At 55.7% G+C, this 21,666-nt stretch overlaps 2 protein-coding genes across 10 annotated transcripts in view; both read left to right on the top strand.

Annotated features, from left to right (window-relative positions):
- Window positions 1–1,801: 1,801 nt before the first annotated feature.
- On the top strand, window positions 1,802–14,741 carry SH2D5 (SH2 domain containing 5). 2 transcript variants are annotated; one of them, XM_033113340.1, is made up of 10 exons: window positions 1,802–1,890; window positions 5,742–5,870; window positions 6,224–6,304; window positions 6,789–6,863; window positions 7,932–8,078; window positions 9,339–9,587; window positions 9,752–9,926; window positions 10,359–10,467; window positions 11,769–11,928; window positions 12,570–14,741. In XM_033113340.1, exons 2-10 carry the CDS (start codon window positions 5,784–5,786, stop codon window positions 12,771–12,773), a joined length of 1,287 nt encoding a protein of 428 aa, XP_032969231.1. In that variant the 5' UTR covers window positions 1,802–1,890; window positions 5,742–5,783; the 3' UTR covers window positions 12,774–14,741. The 2 variants fall into 2 exon arrangements, with proteins under 2 accessions (XP_032969231.1, XP_032969230.1); XM_033113339.1 differs by having other exon boundaries at window positions 1,826–1,890; window positions 5,629–5,848.
- Window positions 14,742–15,898: 1,157 nt separating this feature from the next.
- Window positions 15,899–21,666, top strand: part of KIF17 (kinesin family member 17) — a 42,564-nt gene continuing 36,796 nt past the window's right edge. For all 8 annotated transcript variants that reach the window (XM_033113693.1, XM_033113688.1, XM_033113692.1 and 5 more), the window contains exon 1: window positions 15,899–16,485. In XM_033113693.1, the coding sequence (XP_032969584.1) occupies window positions 16,255–16,485 (231 nt within the window). In that variant the 5' untranslated portion in view covers window positions 15,899–16,254. The remainder of the gene's footprint in view (window positions 16,486–21,666) is intronic.

Below are 21,666 nucleotides of genomic sequence, written 5' to 3'. Positions count from 1 at the left end.
AGATTTAGAAGGCAGAATTAGCCCTCTGGTTTTAACTATTTCACTATCTGAATTTAACTCCTTGGTCTTTTTTCAAATTCCTGTCACTATTTTTAAAATTGTATGCGTCAGTTGTGGCTTTCGTTGTTTTCTCTGAATAGTCTCAAAAAGGGACTGTGGACCTAGTTAGTAATTGGCAGCTTCTCTGTTTAAACTTTACATGTTCTTTTATAGAAAGCTAGTAAAGATTAACCCTTTATCCTCTGTGTACCCTGGGTTTCACAAGTCAAGATTTTTCAGAAAGCAAGACCAACTTGTAAACCATCTTGATCTTTCTCATTACTGGACACAAGACTGTCAAATGGCCTGCTTGGTGAAGGGTTTCCCAGAGCACCTAGCATGCGGAACTCAATAAACACTTGCCATTCAATCGCATAGAAAAGAAACTCAAGAATAAACGCAAAGTCTAGTTAATACCAGCTCCTATTTACTGAGTGCTTCACTCACTATGGGTCAGGTACTGTGCCAAGCACTTAGCCCGCCCCCGTTGACTCATTCGATCCTCAGTCGCTGTGAGTCAGGTGTCAGTAACACTCAGAGATGAGGCACTGGGGATTAAGGTGTTGGCCCAAGGTGCCACATTTAGCGCGGCAAAGTGCCCAGATTTGGGACCAAGCCTCTAAACACCACCCTGTTGCCTCTGGAAAGCGTCCAGATGCTCTGGGGAAACAGAGGGATGCCCTGTCCGCAGGCACGGCTCTAACTTGCCTTCTCTTGGAACTCCCCTGAGGTCCTCAGACCCAGGCCAAGTTTCTCTGTTCTGTGCCCGCCTCTGTCTGGGTGCTCACCTCCTGGGCTGCAGCCTTTCACCCCCACTGGACCTGAGCCCTGTGTCCTGGCATTTCTGAGGTGTGGGGCATGGGCAGTCGCTAGGGTTTCCTCTGCAGATTTCAGGTTAAATACACACCAAAGGCTGGGTTGAATCAGGTTTGCTTTTTGTTCTGTTGGCACTTACAGGATGCCTGGCCTGTTGGGAACAAAAGTGCTCTCCACCTCAGAGCTGTGACTGACACTTCTGGCTGGATTTGCTCAACAGTTTTCTCCCATCTAAGTGCAACGTGAAGGACAGGGTCACAGCTCCTGTGCAATGATCAGTGTTCATGAGGAGACTTCTTAGTGCGGACGCTGAGCTGAGCAGGCTCCGTTAATTCTCCTCCGAGAAGGGCGCGGAAGAAGAGGATGAACGACCCACTCCCACTCCCCCACCGCCCCACCCCCGGTGAGGGAAGGAAGGGTGACACTCGCCCGGTTCCCCGCCCGGTTCCCCCGAAGACCGGGGCCTGAGCGCGTTCATTCACTCGTCAAGACACAGTCACTGAAGGCCTACTACGAGCCAGGCTCTGTCCTGCGCACTGGGGAAGGAGGCCCCTCCGCTTGCACTCCACTGACCGGGGTGGGACGACCAGTAAGAGTCGCGAGGGTTCTGCAGGGGGTGACGGAGTCACTGGTGGTCAGGGAAGGCTTCTCGGAGGAGGAGTGCCGGCTAAGATTGGATGACGAGGAGGAGCTAGCCAACGACTCACCGGGAGGAGGAAACTGTCGGTGACGACCAGAGCACTCAGTACTCAGCACCCCCGCCCTGGAAGAGGCAGGGACGCCCCCCCTTTAAGGCGGAGCGTCGGGGCGCGAGCTGGCGGGGGCGGTGCCAGGGCCCCTCACCGCCGCTGATTAGGCGGCTTGGCGGAGAGGAGCCGATCCGCCGGCACGGATTGGTGGGCTAGGGCCGGGCGCCGCCGCCAGGTGATCCTGGAGGCTGGTTCCCGCGGCCACGTGGGGGGCAGTGGGGGCTCCAGGGCGGGCAGCGGAGACACGCCGAGCTGCAGCGACTGGACTCGAGACGCGGCGGCCGCGGTGAGTGAGCTCCGGGGAGCCGGGAAGCCCGGCAGGGGCTGGGGTCGGCGGGCGCGGGCTCGGTCCCCAGGCCCAGAGATGGGGGCAGGGTTTCGGATGGCGAGGAGCACCTCTGCCCGGTCCCTCCATCACCATCACCATCACCAGCCCGCACCTCCGGCTTCACCTCCGCTGTCTGTCGTCCAGCAACCTGCCTCGCTCGCACCTCGGTGGGACCGGGGAGTTTCTTGGCCCCGGGCGGGGGCTGTCAGCTGGCCCTGGCAGCGCTCCCCAGAAAGCACAATAAACGCAGGACTAATAACCCACGCCGTGGAGCGCTCTGCACCGCCGCGGTGCTGGCGCGGTACGTGGCTTCGGCCCCACTTAATCCTAAAAACAGCACGTTCCGCTCAGTGGCGTCTGTTTGGAGAGGCCGTCCTCGACCACCCTGTGTTAGATAGCACCTCCCCGCCACACACGCAACTCATAGCCTCCTCACCTTACTGTATTTCTCTCTCAATTATTTACCTCTCGCCCTCGAAATCGTGTTGGTTTCCGGCACCGTCCCCCAACCCGGCTTGTGTGCTCTGCGAGGGCTGGGACTTTGTTTTGTTCACTTGACACGTAGCCCCACTCGGAAATATGCTCAGGAGAAACAAACAAGTACACCCCTCCTGGGGTGGGGGTGACACCAAAAGGTGTGTTGGGGCCGAGACCTCTTCTGTGTGCCTGAGCCAGGGGCTGTGAGGTGAAGCAGGTGACTGAGGTGGTTCCTGCAGCCCCAGACTCTCTGGCTGGAAGCAGTCAGAAAGAGAAAGCTGCTGTTTTGCTAATCAGATCAGCCCCCAGTACCTTAGGTGTTCTGGGCAGCTGGATAGGCTGGGACTCACCAAACTGTAAAGGTGAACCCCCTGTTTACTTTGGAGAGGGGAGTATGAGCAGAAGGGCACTGCCATGGCCTCTAGGAAAAGCCCCAGAGACCTGGGTTTGCCTCCCAGCTTGCTCCCTTCTTATGCTGTGTGACCTTGGTCAAGTGGCTTCACTCCCCTGAGCAACCCTTTGCTAAGCCCAGAGTCTGCAGGCTGAGTGGTCTCCCAGGATGCCGGAAAGGTGGGCCTTCCCTATGACTTCGCTCAGCTATGATGCAGTGCTGCAGAAGGCCTCTGGCCTTGAACCCTCCGGGCAAGTCAACCCATCCAGGCCTCTGTCTCTCAGCAGGGCCACCAGGAAAACGTCAGAGGAGCAAGAGAAGAGCCTGTTCTCATTTCAGAGGTGTCCCCTTAAGGAGGTGCTGGTCCAGGCAGGCTCCTGGGTAAAACCTCAGAAAAACAGGTCTGGTCCAAAGTGATGAGTGGGTGTTTGTGTGTGGAAGGGGTCTGCAGGTGTGTTTCCAGGATCAGGATGAGTCTGGTACCCTCCCTGGTCCCCTGTGTAGCCCTCAATTCCAGGTCTGGCGCTTAAATGTGCTGTGCTTCATTTGAGGAGGGAGGAAGAAGAAGGGAGACATTTCCAGTTTCCAGGGGGTAGGGGAAGGATCACGTGATAGTGGGGTGGGGCTCCCAGTGGCCTCCGCACCCCCACCCTCACTGCCTGGACATGGGATGTCCCCAAGAAAGCTACAGCTCTGGATCTGGAGGACAGAGGCTGTTCACAGCCCTAGACACAGCTGTCTCGGTGTGTGTGACGGCAAATGTGTGCGTGTGTCATAACCCATGTGTCTCCTTTCGGTCTCACATACACTTAGTGTCTGAGGGGCTGTGTCAGCACAGGCAGGATGAGAAATGTGTTCCTTTATCTCTCTCTCCTCCCATCTCTCCTTTATCCCTTCTTTTGTCTTTCTTATCCCTCACTGTTCCCTCTTCTGTGGCTCCTTTTCATCCTCTGTTCTGTCTCGGTCTCCTTTTCGCCCATTTGGTTTTTGGTCTTTGCGGCCTCTGTTCCCCACCGCTTGGGGGCACAGGGCATCCCTGACCGTGATGTGATTAGGGTGTGGAAAGGTGATTTCACTGGAAGCCCCCATATCCATACCTGGAAGGGGAGGGCCGGGAGCACATAGCGTTTGTGCCGGTTACGTGTCTAACTTTGCTTTATTTAAACATAAAAAGAACAAGAGGTAATGGACACGAGGTGAAGAATGATCAGGATCAAAACCCTTGAGGGTGTGAGGGCCCAGAACAACAGTAGAGGAGAGGCTACCGGAGGGAGGAGGCAGCAAGGCTTCGAGGGGAGGGGACAGCGCAGCCTTTATTTTCTGGCTCTTCCTGGGCGGGCTGCTCACCAGAGGTTAGTAGATTGAAAGTTAAGTAGATCGTAGTGGATTGCAGCTGGTACCTCCACCCGGGCAGGCAGAGGTCGGGGCTGTTCTGAGCTCCTGGCACTAAATGCATCAGTTCCAAAGCCCCCCCACCGAAGCCTCCTTCTTCAAGGACTTCTGGGTAAAGCACACCCAGGACACACCCATTTCCTGCCCGGCACCCTGTCTGATCCTGGCTTTATCCTGGCAGGAATCACAGCCCTCAGGCAGGCTTCCCCGGCTGCCGCATCCTCCCAGACTGGATGGTCTCCTGTTGGGTGTGTCCCGGTGCAAGGAGGGCACTGAAAGTGGTCAGACCTCCCTGTCTGCCAAGGTCCCTCCTGAACAGCAGGCTCTGCGGACCCCCATCCCCCTGTGAGACCGTATTTGTTGAGCATTTGTTCAGCTCCAAGCCTGGCCGAGCCTGGCTGGCATCGTGCTGGGTGCCTGCTCCTCCATTCAGTTTTCATTGACCCCTCACATTATTCTAGGTTTGGGGGTGAGGAAACGGAGGCTCAGAGAAGTGAAATGGCTTGCCCAAAATCACACAGGATTTTGATCCAGGTCTCTGATCCCACGTGCAATGATTACAAGTAGGCTGGCGAGACAGAGCCAGCCAGGATGGAGGCGGGGGTTTAAGTGGGCCCCAGGAAAGACAGGGGGCAGAATCCTCGGGGACCCAGGCAGAGGCAGTCAGCCGTGCTTTGTCATGATACCATATTCATTGCCACCAGCTGTGGTCCTGAGTTCTAATGGGGAGTAAATGTTCTCCCTGTCCTTGAAAACAATCGACTAAGGGGGGGTTTCCTCCTCTCCTCCACTAGCAGATCTGGGAGACAGAGACCCCAGGAAAGACCAGAACCTGGGCTGGGGGCCTGGGGCAATGTCCACTTTCCTTACCTCCTGACTCAGCATCAGTGCGCTCTCGGGTTGGGGGCTTTGGGCAGGGGCTGGAGTCAGGCTGAGCTGACTAAGCCAGGGGCCTGTGAAGCGACCACAGAGCTCCTGCCCTGGAAGCTGCTGGGCTCCTCACTGCCCACAGGGCTGAGCCTAAATTCCCTAGTGTGACACTGAAGCTGCAGCCTGCTGCTCTGGAAAGATCTACCGAAGGGCCCCAGCTGCTTTTGCAGACTGATCTCCCTGCTGTCACACGCCATCTCCCCTGGTTCTTTGTAGCAGCTGGTTACATGTCCTTACCCCCTCCTTCCAGAGGTTTCAGTGTTGGACCCAGGGCGTGGACTGCCACTCCCCTTACGTGAACATTTCCTCAAACCTCAGTCCTCAGTAAGCCCTTCAGGCTGTCATCAACCCCAACTTGCATTTCATAGCCTCCTCCCTGCTTTGTCACCATCTAGCATATTCCATATCTTACTTACTTAATGTCTTTCGCCCTCAGGAGAATGTTGGCTTCCTGAGGGCAGGAGGGAGTTTGTCATTTTGTTCAGGGCTCTGTTTTCTGTCCCCAGGACACTGTACGTGCTCAGTAAGGATTTGTCGGAAGAAGGAGCTCACTGTCCTCTGATGGGGACACTGTGCCTTGATTGTCTAGGAACCAACCCTTCTCCCCTGCCCTTTGCAGCCTTCTCTCCCGTGGGGCTTGAAGCTGGGCATCCTGGGGCCCATGCAGAAGGCTGGGGCCAGGGGCCGGAGGGCCTCCGACTGCGGCCCTGCCACTCACCGGCCCAGGTGCATCACCAAGTTTGCCCAGGTGGGTGGGGCTGCCCTCAGGGGGTGTGCTCTGGTAGGTGGCGACTGGGTGGCAGGTCCTGGGGCTGGGGAGCAGCTGTGGGGAGGACCGATTTCTGTGTCTTCCCTCCCTGGCCCAGGCTCTGGAATGTGTGTGCGGGCACAGATGAGGAGTGGGCTTAGTGGCTTGACCAGGGCCACCCGCTGGGAAAGTAGCAGAGCCTGGACTCCGAGTACAGTGCTCTGTCACTGTCTACAGCTCACCTGACAGCATAGCAGAGTGTGTGTTTGGAGGGGCAGCATTTGGTGGATAGAGGTCAGAAGCCATGGGCCTGATGCCCTGCCTCTCTCCCCCCGACTCCCATCCCCAAACAGTACGTGGGCTCCTTCTCCGTGGACAACCTGGACACCCAGGAGAGTGTGTGGCTTGTGCAACAACAGCTGTGGACACTGAAGGTAGGGGAACTGAGGAAGGCACTTCCCTGGTGGCATCACAGCCTTGGGATGGCAGGTTGCGAGTGGCTCCTGAAACCATCTGTACAACTCCACCCCCAAATCATAGAGGTGGAGCAAGCGAGGCCTAGGGAGGGGCAGGATCAAAGCCATTCGGAAAGGTGGGCCCCAGGACCACACCCAGGCTCGTGGAGCCATGTTTCTTATGCCCAGGGACTCTTCCCTTGGGCAGTTGTGATCTGTGCCCCATGGGTGGCAGCCATAGGTGGGACATGTGGTTGACTCTGACCGGCTATTGCCCTGGCTGCGGGGTGGTCTGCTGGGAACCATTTCCCTGGTTCCTGGGGGGTCCTCTGTCCAGGGCTCAGTCCTCTGGCCGGTGTGGTGGAGATGGCTGAGCAGCCTGTGTGACTGGTGTTGAGGCTGGGCTGGGCTGGGCAGGCCCAGGGAGGTAACGCCTGCCCCCCAATAACTCTCTCCCACGCAGGAATGTCACAGACGCCGGGCCGTCATCCTGCAATTCAGCCTTCAGGGTCTCAAGATGTACAGCGGGGAGGGTGAGGTAGGAGCCCATGTGGGTGCAGGTGAGGACTGGCCAGGCAGGTGTCCCCCTTCCTCGGGATGCACTCGCCTCCACCCAGGCCCTGTGCTGTGCCTTGAGCCCCCTGGCTTCCAAACCAGCTCAGGGCCTTTGGAGTCCTCTCCCTAAGGGGTCTCCCCCAGGGCAAGCTTGGTGGGCAACAGTTTATCCTCTATCCCCTGTCCCCGGGCCTCCAAAATCTCCTCCAGGGGCCACCTCCTGGCCTGAGCATCAGGACTATGCAGCCCCATGAGGTTTTGGCAAGTCCCCAGGCCTCTATGCAGGCCTGCCCAGTGTTGGCCGCCTCTCATGGCAGGGGAGGGCGGCTGGACTCATGCTGGAGGCTGCTTGGGAGCCGCTGCTTCGTCGCCCATCCTCCTCCTGGTGGCACAAGCCAACATGTGATGAACACTAACTGCATTCCAGACTGCGCATGCCGCAACTCTGGCGCCACTCACCTAAGACTGGTGCAAACGGTGTCCCCGAGCTGTGCAGTGAGGGGGCCCTGGGGTCAGGTCCCATGCCACTTGCATGAGGTCTCACTGACCCCACCACCAGCCCCACCACAGGGGCACTATCACAACTTCACTCTTGTCACAAGGGCTCGGAGGGCTATCCTCACCTGCCCAGGACACACAGAGAGTGAGTGGCAGAGCCAGGATTTAAACCCCTGTCATCTGACTCCGGAGACTAGGCGTGCAACCCCAGGGCCTGCCGCCACTGCCTCTCTGTGACCTGGCGGCCGGGAATGCTCTGCCCTCAGTTCCGTAACATGGGCATGGCGATTCCAGCCAGCAAGAGAGCCAAGCCCAGTGGTCACGGGAAGGATAAGGGTTTCAGTGTGGAGCAGCGTTTGGACAGGCCCGCAAGGAGGGAGAGTCCTTCATCCAAGAGCTGGGTGGGTCCTAAACTGAGCACACAGGCTGGAGAGCAGGCCTGGGAGTCCTGCCAACAGGTGTGTGGGGCCCGCAGGGCTGGTGCACACTGGGCTGGCAGCTGCAGGCCAAGTGGTGGGTCTGATGGAGGCCGTCACACCTCCTGCCTCCCCAGGTGCTCTTGATGGCGCACGCCCTGAGGCGAATACTCTACTCCACCTGGTGCCCAGCTGACTGCCAGTTTGCCTTTGTGGCCCGAAACCCCCGGAGCCCGGCCAGCAAGCTTTTCTGTCACCTCTTTGTGGGCAGCCAGCCTGGAGAGGTATCTGGGGCCCAGGCAGGGGGACCACCACTGAGGCTGGGGTGGGGGTGTGCTGTGTGTGCATCAGCGTTGGTTCCAGGGGCTGAGCCCTTGCAGCGCTTAGCCACACTGGCTTGAGCCCCCTCCAGCCGTCCACCCATTGCCACACCGGCTCCTTCTGGGGCTCTGTCCACGGAGGATGCCACAAAAGCAAGTCAGTGGCCTCAGCATGCCATGGGGACCAGGCCATATGCTTGGAGATTGGAGGATCACCCTGCCAGGCCTTTGCTCCTGCTGTTCTCTCCACCTGGAATGCCCTTTCCTTCTCAGCAAGATTCCAGCTTGCCCTGCAAGGCTCAGCCCAGGTGTCTGTGAAGCCCACCTTGACTCCTCTAGACTGCCCCTCCCTTCTGGGGTCCTGTGACACGAGCCGTACTCTGTCATCTGTCTGTCCCTAATCCCAGACACTGGAGGACTTGGAGAGCAGAGGCTGGGCCCAGGTTCCAGTGCTTGCTCCCACGGAGCAAGTTGGGGGGGCGGGGAGATCCCAGAAGTCAAAGCCAATGTGACTGTCATGAACAGAGCCTTGGCAGCCAATCATTTAGCCAACAGAGGCTGGCTGTGGTTCCATCCAGTAAGCATTTGATACCACCCGTGTATGTCAAGCCCTGTGCTGGCTACTGGAGTGACAGGTGGTGGAGACATGGCCATTGATCTTTGGGATGGAGCTCAGGGTTCCAATGTGTTTGGGCTGGATGATGTGTGTGGTGGGTGGAAAGTGCTGGGCTTATGCTGGGGAGTCTCTGTGCTCCACGTCATTAAAAGAGCACAGGGAGGTGGGGATGAAGAATCAGAGGACAGAGGTGCCCTGCTCTGCCCAGGGTCACACCGCAGCTCCTAAGTGACAGAACCAAGACGGGATCCAGGTTCTGTGACTACAGGCCTTGGGTTCTTAGCCACTCCTTTATGAGGGTACTGACTCAGTGCATGGGGTGAGGGTGGTCAACCCAGGGGAAGGGGTTGCATTTAGCCCAGGCATTCCCGGCTCCAAGCATAATGTCTGGAACAAAGTAGATGCTCAGTATTTGTTAAATGAATAAAGGAAGCTGGTGTGGGAAGCTGCATGGTGGTGAGGTTTTGAGGGATAGCTGCGTTTTCCCAGGAAGAATGGGGAAGCGTGTTACAAGCCAAGGGGCAGCATTCCCCCACGGGGAGCAGGTTGATGCCTAAGGAGTTCTCTAGGAGACCCCCCCCAACTGAGCCCATCCCTCCCCTCCCTAGGTCCAGATCCTGCACCTGCTCCTTTGCCGCTCCTTCCAGCTCACTTACCTCTTACAGCACCCTGAGGAGAGGGTACAGCCTGAGCCCTGCTCGGGGCCTGCAGGGGATGTGCCCCTGAAGCCACTGCCCAGCCCTGGGCCACCCCCGGGCCTAGTACGGGAACCCTTCGGCCGTGATCAGCTCTCACAGAACGTTCATGCACTGGTCTCCTTTCGGCGGCTGCCTGCAGACGGGCTCATGGGCAGTGGGGTAGGCAGCACCCCAGCCAGGGAGTGGGCAGTGGAGAAGGGAGCTGGGTGCAGCTTTGGGGGTCATGTGGGGCAGTTCTGGACCTCAGAAGGAGGGGGCTTCACCTGACCTGACATGACGGAGCCTGATCTGTCTGCTCTTCTGGGCCCCTCTTGGTGTCTTAGAAGGAGCTGCCCGACTTGGAAGGCCGTGGGTTCACCCGCCATGCCCGCCTGGGGAATCCCTACTGCTCACCCACACTGGTACGCAAGAAGGCTATCCGCAGCAAGGTGATCCGCTCCGGGGCCTACCGTGGCTGCACCTACGAGACCCAGCTGCAGCTGTCAGCCCGGGAGGCCTGTGAGTAGCGGAGCACCTGCCTCAGGCGTGCCTGGGTCCAGGCCTGTGTACACCAGTGTGAGTCCAAGAGGGTGCGTCTGAGTGTCGTTTCTGCAAGGCTGTGAATATGCCTCCGAGCAGATGCCTGTGGTGGGGGTGAATATGCATCGTGTCCACAAGGGTGAGTGTGCATCAAGGTCTGCGTGCCAGGGGCTTGCACTGGGCACTGCACGGCTGTGGATGTGATTTAACTGGTGAGTGGGTGTGAGTGGGGCTGTGCCTGTGTGTGGATGTGCCTTTTGGGGGGACTGGATTGTAAGCCTATTGGGCCAGGAGGGAGCGGCTTGGTGAGGAGACAAGTGTGGGGTCATGGGGCCTGTGGGGTGGGCTGGGCTGGGTACAAGAGGGGACCGGACAGCCTTTCTCCCTCTGCTCCCTGGGTGGTCTCCACAGTTCCTGCTGCGTGGGAGGCGTGGCCTTGGGGTCCTGGCGGCCCTTCGTGCCTGGTGGAGAGTGATGGCAGCCTGACGGAGAACATCTGGGCCTTTGCTGGCCTCTCCAGGTAGGAGGGGCCTGGTGGGGTACCCAGTGGGCAGAGAAGTAGGCTGTGTTCCTCACCCCCAGCCAGGCACAAGCACATTCCTGTAGGAGGGCAGAGTGCTCCTGACCTCAGGGACTTCAGCACCCTGGGCCTTAGTTCTCTCAAATGTAAAGTGAGGATAATCAAAGAACCTTCATCCCAGGGTTGTGGAGAGGATCAAGTGAGGTACAGTGGTACCTCGGTTTTGGAATGTAATCCGTTCCAGAAGACAGTTCAAGTTCTGAAATGTTCGAAAACCGAGGCATGGTTTCCCCATAGAAAGTAATGCAAAATGGATTAATCCGTTCCAGACCTTTAAAATCAACCCCTAAAACTGCAAATTTAGCATGAATTTTACTATCTAATAATACCATAGATCCATAATTTACGGTGTTCGTAAATCGAAATGTTCATCAACAAAGATGTTCGAAAACTGAGGTACTACTGTATAATTCAAGTGAGTCAAGACTTCAGTACCCACCCGGTCACAGCTCTCTAAATGTCAGCTCTTTACCGTGTTTCCCCGAAAATAAGACCTACCCCGAAAATAAGCCCCAGTTAAGATCGTCAGCCAGACAGATGAATTTATTTTTTATTTTATTTTTTTTAAAGAGAAATCTTAGATTTCTTTTTTTTGGGGGGGAAGGGGAACAGGACTTTATTGGGGAACAGTGTGTACTTCCAGAACTTTTTCCAAGTCAAGTTGTTGTCCTTTACAATCTTAGTTGTGGAGGGCGCAGCTCAGCTCCAGTTGCCATTGTTAGTTGCCCGTAGTTAGTTGCAGGGGGCGCAGCCCACTTGCGGGGGTCGAACCGGCAACCTTGTGGTTGAGAGGACATACTCCAACCGCCTGAGCCACCGGGCCAGACCCCCCAGATGGACTCATTTAGTATGTTATGACTATGTTCCAGCAGATGACCTGACTGTCTTTGAATAAATGTAGGTTGTTGTACATGAAAAAGTAAGACATCGCCTGAAAATACCCCCTAATGCATCTTTTGGAGCAAAAATTAATATAAGATCTTATTAATTTTGGGGGAAATACGGTATAAAACCCGGTCTTATTTTTAGGGAAACATGCTTAAAGTTCTCCTGACTGAGTCTTGAAATGGTCAGTTAAGGACTCTCTAGAAACCTTTCCGAAAGGAAGTCTGAAAGCTTCCGGTTGTCCGCCACAGGCATTGTGTTCCGATGCTGTGGGGCTGTTATGCCATTGCCAGGGAGCAACCTGAAGCCGGGTCCCACTAGGGTCCCACCTTCAGCCTCTTCTTCTGCCCTCCCAGGCCCAGTGCCCTTGCCCTGCTGCGGAGAGACGTGCTTGGGGCCTTCCTGTTGTGGCCTGAGCCGGGCGCCAGTGGCCAGTGGTGCCTGTCGGTGCGGACGCAGTGCGGTGTGGTGCCGCACCAAGTCTTCCGGAACCTCCTGGGTCGCTACAGCGTGGAGGTGAGGACCGGCAGCTGGCCCCGCCCCTTGCCCTCAAGCCCCTCCCCTTTCTAACTATTGAGCCCACCTCACCCTTATCCCAGTCACCTATTGGCTCTCTCTGGCCCCACCCCTTAGTTAACTCCATTCAGCTCCTTCGTCATTGGCCCTGCTGGACCCCACCTCTATCTATGGGTTGGGCCTTGGGGCCTCTCCAGTGACTTTAGCAGAGTCTGGGGCTATAGGAATCCGGCTTTTAAAATTACTGCTTTGTCACTCCGTAACCATCTCTTAGCAGAAGAGGAAGCTGACTTAGGTTAGGGGTTTGTCTAAGCTCATACAGCCTCTGAGTCTCCAGGTCTGGAGTCTTGGCTGATCACAAGTTTCCAGGGACTGGGATGGGCGGGGTAGGGGTAGGGGACAGGTGGTGCTTTTTAAATGTGAGCCGTAACCTCCACCAAAGTGCCTCAGTCCTGTCCAGGCTGGGAGGAGAGACACTGAGGAAATGGTGTCTGGCTCTGCTGTGAGCATGACAGTGACCTCTCTGAGCTCAAATTGCCTCCTCTCTGAAGTGGGGCAGGATCCCAAGTGAGGGAGAGGTTGGTGCCCAGCAGCAGCCATGGAGGAGGGGGAGCTGGAACTGAAGCCCCTTCTTCCCCCAGCACCTGCCAGCCGAGTTCCCCAGCCTGGAGGCTCTGGTGGAGCACCATGCTGGGACTGAGCGCAGCCTCTTCTGCTCCCTCGACATGGGCCGCCTGAACCCCAGCTACGAGGAGCAGGACTGTGGGCCCGAGGGCAGGCCTTCCCGGACACTCCGGCCCCTAAGCCATGCCAAATCCGAGGCAGAACTGCAGGGCCTGGGCTAGGAGGCCCGCCCCACACCAATAGGCCCTGCCTCCTCCTGGCTCCTGGCTCATCCTTCATCCTCCTCACTGGCCACCAGTTCCATCCAGTCACTCTGCCTCTTGGACCCGTCTTTCATCACTTCACTGATTGTGTGGCAGAGCTCTGAGATGGGGAATTGCCCATGGCTTCTCACATGACACGTGGCCCCTTGGGATTGCAAGAGGGGCAGGTGGAGCTCCAGATTCCGTGAACTTGCTGGTGACTTTGGATGCATGTCGTCTCTGGGCTTCACGTTACTCCTACGAGAGGAGCTTTCTGAGGGGGGCAGGAAGGTTTGTTCACAATGGAGGTCTAGCCCTCTCCTAAGGAGGCCAGGCCCTGAGACCCTGACTGGGAGTCTCCAGAGAGCTCCTGACCGAGGCAGTGTGAGGGAGAGGCATTTGGGGAGGCAGGAGGAGTGACTTCTCGCTTTGGGCAAAGGCCTGGGGGCGAGCCACCCTCTCCATTAAGGACACAGAGGTGACTTGATGAAGCCTGTGGGCTACATCAGGCTGCCTGTCTCTCAAGTCCTCTGAGTCTTCCCTTGAATTCTGAGGAATGAGGGTTAGGGCAGGATGGACGAAGAGCCTTGCCACCCAAAGCCCATGGGGACACCTGTGCAGAAAGGGACGTGAACCGGCAAACAGGGCAAAGCATCTGAGTGCATTACTTGCGAAGGCTGGTTTGTCTCCCTGAAAAGCACAGGCTGTGATTCCTGCCGCTGGGAATGGATGCCCAGCCTCATCCCCTCCCCCACATGCCCGAGACCCACAAAGGCACATACATACACCCAGCTGCATTGCCTTTGGCCATTTGACTGGGAGGGGCTAGCAGTGAGCTGCAGGCCTAGAGGAGCCCAGGACCCTGCCCAGCTCAGCTTGCAGGCTGCAGTCTAGGTTTGGCAGCTGCCTGGGAAGCCACCCAATGCTGGCATTTCTCTTAGCATGGTGCTGACCAGGGCTGTCACCTCATTAGGCCAGATCCACTGGGGATGGGGTCAGAGCAAAGCCACCCAAAGCTAGAACTGATGTGGGCCCTACCAGAGGGTCTTGGCCTCAGTGTGCAGAGGGGTCCACAGAACTGATTCTAGTCTAAGGCACTGGTCCTGTGCTGACTGACAGATCAAGGTATCCCCTTTATAACTGAACTTGATAGACACGAATCTACCAAGTTAGGGAGCAAGTTCACTTTGGATGAACTTCTATTTCTGAAGCAGAGACCGTCGTGAGTCTGGGGGTTGCCCTCTCCCTATCTGAGAGTGGGATGTGATTCTGTTCAGTGCCTTGAAAAGTAATAGACTTCTGACTCCTGGAATGAAGATGGCAGCCCCAACAGAAGAGAAAGGAAGGAGGATCCTCAGAAGCTCTTTTCCCCCCACTTTTGGCACCCCCAGTCCAGGTAATGGTCTTAGCTCAGGACTTTATCATTCCTGTCACAAGGGATAGGAGAAAGCTGTCCTTTGGGGGCTCTTTTCACTGGAACTGCAGCACTGATTTTTGTACCGAATGTGAGTGGAAACCTGGGACTCACTTTATGGCCCTTGCCACCAGAACCCATCTCCCTGGGGAAAGCCCTGGTCCCTAGTGGGAGGCCCCAGCCCTACATTGCCCTGGAAAGGACCTGAAGTGCCCAGGATTATAGCCCTGGAGTTGCACATTTAAGAAGACCTGTAACTGGTCCAGACTTAGGCCACAGCTTATTACCTCTGTGATGGATATGTTTTGTTGTGCAAATTATCCTGTGGACAAGGTGTCAGGAATGGCCCCAAAGCACTTTAACATTCCTTCACACAGCATTTATTGCTCACGTGGTACAAATAGGGCAAGATTTTTGACCCAAGTGTGCAGAGGCTTCAACGTCTTAATTATACATCAGTTTTCTTTGTTGCAACGAGTACCACCTGGGTAACCCAGCTCTCCTTACTGTGTGTACTACAAATAAAATGCATTTCTTCGGATTGTCTAGTACAGACTTTTCCTTTGACAGGTGAGGTCTTTGTTTAGTTTGCCTGTTTTATTGTTTGCCAAACATACCTTCAGCTGATGCTGCTGAACGGTAAACCAGACAGGTCCTGTCCTCAGAGGCACAGGATGTCCTGAAGGAATCAGATTGGTATATTTATTGAAATCGTGTCCTCCTGCTTAAAACCTTCACTAGTTATTTCCTACGAGAAAAAGACTCAAGTCGTGTGCTCTGGCCACTTGGACTTTCCTCCTGCTCCTGTGACATACCGCTCGACCTGTACACAGTCTGGACAGGTCTCCATGTCCTCCTCCCTGCCCTTTGCCTGGTTAACTCTTCAACCTTCCCATCTCAGTTCCTGTCACTTTCAGGAAGCCTGTCTTCCACTGTGGGAGTGCTTGGGTGAGGTTGTTGGATGTTCCATAGAACTGGTGCTTTAGTTTGTAATTACTTGTTCGTTTATGGGATTTTTGTATGTGGGAGATTTGTTTCCGATGCCAGTCTCCCCTGCTAGACTAGCCTATGGGTTCCAGGAGGGCAGGGATTGGGCCGTTTCCCAGTGCCTATCGCAATGCCTGGCAGCTAGCTGACTGTTTCTGTGAAAAGTAGAGCCTGGAGGAGTCCTGTTCTGGCTGGAAGAGATTGGCCAGGCAGCCTCTGCAGCCAAAAAGACTTTGGCTCTCAGAGTTTTTTGTTTTGTTTCTTAATCTTGACTCTAAGGAAAAATGAGGGACAGCATTAGAAGAAGCTTTGCCCTGTCCCAGGGACTGTGACATGTTCTGGGGCTGCTTTCCTGAGCCAGTACCGGGATGTGAAGAAAGGCTAGCAAGGTCCTTGTTGCCTTTCTTAGCAGGTCTCTAAGCCCAGCGTGAGGCCCCTCCTTTTGTATCCCTCTCCGAGGTGGAGTCAAGCCTGGCCTCCCAGTCTAAGCTGGGCAACCTTGGACAAGTTGCTTAACCTCTCTGAACCGGGGCTGTGAGTATTAGAGAAAAGAATGGGCGTGCAAGCCTCTAGCCAGGGGACCTCCTGTGCCACACTCCCTGCGGCCCTACAGAGAACTCACAGAAGTCCCGGGAGCTGCCACCTGTGACGTCACGGGCGTTGCCTAGCAACCGCGAACGCCGCGACGGTGTGCGTGCGAGCGGGCAGCTGGGGCGGCTCCGGGACTCGGCTCCTGCGGCTGCGCCTGCAGCGCAGATCCCTCACTTACCCGGCAGGGGCCGGGCCTGCGGGACGGCGGAGCCCGGGCGCGGGAGGAGGCGGCAGGCCCGGCTCCGGTCCTGCGACTCCCCCGCCGCCTCTTTCTTCCTTTCGGGGCTCCCCCCGAGGAATCCTGTCCCCCCGTCGCAGCCCCGCCCTTGCCGCAAGGCCCCGCCCCCGGCGTCCAGCGCTGGACCCGCCTCCTGGTCCAAGCGGCCGGGGGTCCCCAGCCCCGCTGTTGTGTGTCTCGGCCGCGGTGTCCACGTGCGCCCGTGCCCGGGAAACCCGTTCCTTGGCGCCATGGCCTCGGAGTCGGTGAAGGTGGTGGTGCGCTGCCGCCCCATGAACCAGCGGGAGCGGGAGCTGAGCTGCGGGTCGGTGGTGACGGTGGACTCCGCGCGCGGCCAGTGCTTCATCCAGAATCCGAGAGCCGCGGACGAGCCCCCCAAGCAGTTCACCTTCGATGGCGCCTACTACATGGACCACTTCACTGAGCAGATCTACAACGAGATCGCCTACCCGCTGGTGGAGGTGAGGGCTTCGCGGAAGCTGCGGCTGAGGAATGGCCGGGCAGGAGTTGGGGCCACCCGGAGAGGTCCTAAGGGTCAGCACTGCCCCCTAGCCAGGCGGAAAGGCCCTTCTGGAGGGGCGCAGGTGGACACCAGCAGGTGGTTCCGAAGACTTGTCCACGCAGGAGTCCGCAGGGACCCACCCACTACATCTGTGTTCAGGTCTCCACAGCCCCCAGGGTCAAGGCTGCCCTCGCCCTGTCCCTTTCAGCCCCTCTCCCAGAAGACCCCAAGACCACTTGCCCTCCACCCTCATTCCCGAGCTTCAGGACTTCTCTGACAACTCCAGCCACTTCCCCCGGCACCCTTCTCCTCCTCTGCCAAGAACCCCAGGTCTTCTCCTTTTCCTCCACCCAGGCATCTGCCTCTCCCCTCAGCATTCGGAACCCTCTCCCTCATCCTCCTCCCTCTTCCCGAGAAGCGCTGGCATGTATAAGCCCATGTGGGGGGAGACATCGCCCCAGTTCCCTGCTTCTGCAGACAGAAGGCCACTGGCCTGGCCTTGCCTTGGTGGAATGGAAACTCTTTACCTTTGATCTAACTTCTCCTCAACGGTTGGGGAACAGGGAGGCAGCAACAGCTTCTCACCCTTTACAGGGCGTTTGCTTCCCAGAGCACTCGCGCACACTAGGTAGCTCATTCGAGCTTCATAGCAGGAAGGCACTCACATTTCACAGATGGGGAGACTGAGGCCCAGAGGGTGGAGACCAGCCAAGCTCCCACAGTGAGTCTCTGGCAGAGGTGGGCCTGGAGCTGTGCCTGCTGTCTCCTGGGCAAGGGCTCTTTTCTTTCTACCAACATCTCCCCAGCTGTCCCGCAAATCTCTTGTTAAGTGAGATGTCACAAGTTGTTCCAGGCAAAAAAGAAAAGTTAGGGAGATGCTGCATAGTCTCTCTCATTTGAAGTTGCACAGGGTACGTGAGGGTACCTGAGGCTCTGGGGAGTCCTGCACTGAAAAAACCAGTGTGACTTACTTAACGCAGTGTTGCCACAGTAGATTTGACCATGGGACCTTTTATGTTTTGGCTGTCAGGCCATTTAATTGTCCCCAGAACACCAACTTTGGCTGTCCCATTTCTTTCTCCAAACTCAGTCGAAACCCTGGAGAGGGCTGAAGTGTTGTGAAGCCCAGAGCTCCCGGTGCTCAGAACCTGACTGGAGATAATGCTGATGGGATGAGGGCAGCTCCCCCAGGGGGTGATCCCAGGTTCTGGGATGGTCAGGCTTTTCTTCCCAGGCTGGAAGGGACCTGAGGGTTCGTCCTGTGCACCCCCACCCCCTGCCTCGGGTCCTTGACTGTCTATCCAGTGGCAGGAGCTCATTCTTCCCGAAGTAGCCCGTTCTGCCTTTCCTTCTTGGCTCCTAGAAGGCCGTTCTATGTGGTGAGTCAGAGTCAGCCTCCCTGAAGCTTCCAGCCACTGGCCCTGGCTTTGCCCCTCCACAGCTCCACAGGACACTTCTGCTCCCTTGTTCAGGATCGGCCCCTCCAAGATTTGAAGGTTCCAAGATCATGTTCCTCTTTGGCCTTGCGTCCTCCAGGGCCTCAGCCTTGCTCATGGGTCCACGCCTCATCCTGGAAGTAATCCCCTGAGCGAGCCTCCCTTGTCAGGGTCCCCGGGAAGCCCCACCCAGAGGGGGAAATACTAAGGACACAGTGGTTACATCAGATCTCTCCTCCAGCTCCCCCTTCGATTCTGAGTTCTGCCACTTGTGATTTTCTGCCAGACACCTGTCTCTGGACCTCCCATAGAGCCTCAAACTCAATACCACACATGTTCTCCATTCATTCATTCATTCATTCATTCATTCAATCAATCATCTAACATATAGCATCTCCACACCAGGCCCCATCTTAGGCATGGGGAGTTCTGCCCTAAAGTATGCACTATCTCTGCCGTTAGTGAACTCCTGGTCAGGTGGAGAAGTAGCTAAGCTGCTAGCTACGATCCAGGGTGATGAGTGGGAGGAGAAGCCTAGGGTATTTGGCAGCATAGAGAAGGCTAGCAAACCTGAGCTTGGAGGGAATGGAAAGGGAGGGGAAGGCAGGGAGAGCTTCCTGGAGGTGGTGAAGTCTAGGCTGAGACCTGAGGATGAGAGGAGTTGGCCAGCAAGAAGGTGGAGGAAGGGGCCTTCCAGATAGAGACCAATATTTGATTTTTATAAGACTGGATGTATAGAGCTGGAGTCATCATTCCTGATGGGGAAACTGAGGCCTGGAGCATTACTGAACAAGGTAGGGGCGGTTTCAATTCCCAACACAGTGCCGGGGACCCATGCTCCATCCTGCTGCCTGCCACTAAGTGAGCAGTATGCAAATCATATGCAAAGCACGGCTCACATGGCTCTGAGCCAGGAGTGGCTGCACCGTGAGAGCCTGGTGGCTGTGTGTCTGCCCTACTGTGCTCTGACCTGGCTCCCAGGGCTCTGACCACCTCCGGGGGCCTCCTGCCCAGGGACCTTCCTTTCCGGTCCTGTTGCCCAAAGACCCCAGGACTTCTGACTGCCCCTTTCTGCCCTTTCGTTTCCTTTTCCTCTCCACCCCTTACATCTAGGCTCTGTTCCTGATCTTCTCTGTCCCTAGGTGACACCTTTGAGTCTCCACCCGAGACCCACCCTTCAGCTAACATGAGCTCCTCCCCACCACACTGCCTGGTCCCGGGCTCTTTCCCAGCTGGTGGCTTTGCCATCTGCACTTACTCCCCCCTTCACATCCATGACCTTCGAGTCACTTCTGATGACCCGCCCAGAGGCCAGGCACCAGGGCTTCTGTCACATCTGGACTGAGGACAGTGGGCCTGGTTTCCAGAGACACTGATGCAATAGGAGCCATAGAATTTGACCCCTGGGTGGGAAATGGAGCTGTTCATTTCGGAGAGGACAGAAAGGGACCTGAGGCAATCTATGATAGATGCCTTTTATTTCAGTTTCAGTAGTTATGTGTTTAATGAGGCAATCTATGATAGATGCCTTTTATTTCAGTTTCAGTAGTTATGTGTTTAATGGGAAGCAGAAAAGAATGTTTAGCACATCCAACCTGTAAGGCAGTTTCACGGGAATTATGGCTGAGGATGAGACCAGGTTAAAAAGAGAGTCAAATAACAGTTGATTTCATGAAAATCATTTAGTAAGTACAGATCCGGGGCATGTGGCAGCCCCAGGCGGACGTACAGAGTGACCGAAATTGAGCTTGTCCCTGGCGGGTCTGGAGGTATCAGTTGATGGGTGAAACTTTTTTGAAATTTGATGTTTTGCCTTAAAAGTGCATGTCACATTGTTTTCTAATTCATTCCAGAGCAGCACTGTACTGTAGAGCTTCCTGCAAGAGTGGAAATGTTCTGATATTTGGGCTGTCCAATTCAGTACCCACTGGCCATATGCGGCAAGCGAGCGCTTGAAATGAGGCTAGTGCTACTGCGGAACTGAAATTTAATTTTATTTAATTTTAAATTTAAATAATGACATGTGACCAGTGGCTCTAGAGCAGTGTTTTCCAATCCACATATAACGTGAGCCACGTGTGTAATTTAAATTTTTCTAGGAGTCACATTTTAAAAGTAAAAGGTGACAATTAAAAATTAATTAATTAAAGGTGAAAATTAATTTAATACATTTTATTTAACCCACTGTATCCAAAATATTATCATTTCAGTAAAACATAATAGATATTACCATTATATAATAACTATTAGTGAGACTGTTTTACATGCTTCATACGAAGTCTTCGAAATTGGGTCTGTATTTTACACGTGTAGCACATCTCAGCTCAGATGCCAAAGTGTCGATGGTTAAAATGAAATGAAGCCCCAAAAATAAAGTTGTGTTTAATAGAAACATATTTTACGCTGCTTCAGTTTTTAAGTGTAAATTAAAATAAAATAAACCCAGTTTCTAAGTTGCACCAGGCCCATTTCTGGTGTGGCTGGTGGCTACGCTCTTGGACTGGCCAGCAATACTTATTTTTATATAGAATCTCTTCTCTGGGTTTCAGTGACAGTGCATAACACGCTGCACCGTGTTTGTCCTAGGATTTCATGTGCACCCAGCTCTGAGGAGCACAGCCGTGGCTCCTGGTTGGGTGATGGCTCTGCCACTGCCTCTCCCCCACCGTAGGGGACCTTCCCTGTGTGCAGTTCATGGCCCTCTGATGAGCTGTAGGAACCCACACGGTGGTCAGGATTTCCCCGGACGGACAGGGAGAGGTGCCCATGCAAACAAAGCGTGTCCCTCACAGGAGCTGTGAATCCTGACTTGTCTTATTCACCCTCCGGCCCTGGGATCCGGAGCCCCGTGTCGTTTTACAGAATGGGTCTTTGCAGTAGAACCGGGCGTAGATGCCAGGTGGGCCCTTGGGGCCTGGGAGCGGCTTCTGGGCGCACATTCTGACACTGATTCCCCCTCCCCCAGGCTAAGTTCTAACTGTGTGATGTCACCTATGAGGGTAGGGACTGGGGTGTCCACGTTGTTCATCGCTCTGTCCCCAGCTAGAGCACAGTGCCCAGTACAGGAAACAGTACCTTGGAAGTGAGGAAATGCATCAGTGAATGACAATGACAAGGATCCGCCCGGTCTGCCTCCTACCTTCCTGCCCCGCTTCACCTTCCACCCCCCTGGCCCCAGCTCCACCTGCTCTCAGCCTCTCACCTCTCTGCATCTCTGCTCAAGCTGTCCCCTCAGCCTGGAATGCCTTCCTCTTCTGTCACCTGTCAAAATCCAAGCCACCCTTTTAGTTCCCCAGCTCTGCGTACCCAGGACGCTGTGCCGGGTTCTTCCCACACCGTTCTGTGTTCCCCTCTCTGTCCTTCCTCGCCGCACCCGCTGCCTGACTTCTGACATTACGCGCGCCTCCACTTGCCTTGTACGGGCAGACATTTAGTGAGCACCTCTGTGCCAGTGCATGCAGTAATTCTCATGTAAACCTCACGCGGTGCTGTTCTGACCCTTTATTTCGGAGGAGGACACTGAGGCTCAATGCGCTTGGGTAAGAACAGCCCGAGGGCACAGGCAGTAAAGGGTGGAGACTAGGCTCCCTGGCACAAGCTCTTAACCACAGTGGGGACAGGTCTCCTCCCCCGCCGGGCAGTGAACTCCTTGAGGACAGAGCTGTGCCTTATTCATCTCTGTCTGCCCACCTTCAGCTGAGGGA

Source organism: Rhinolophus ferrumequinum, chromosome 9 (assembly GCF_004115265.2).
Source record: "Rhinolophus ferrumequinum isolate MPI-CBG mRhiFer1 chromosome 9, mRhiFer1_v1.p, whole genome shotgun sequence".
In the NCBI taxonomy this organism is placed as follows: Eukaryota; Metazoa; Chordata; class Mammalia; order Chiroptera; family Rhinolophidae; genus Rhinolophus; species Rhinolophus ferrumequinum.
This window is presented reverse-complemented; position numbering and strand designations above follow the sequence as displayed.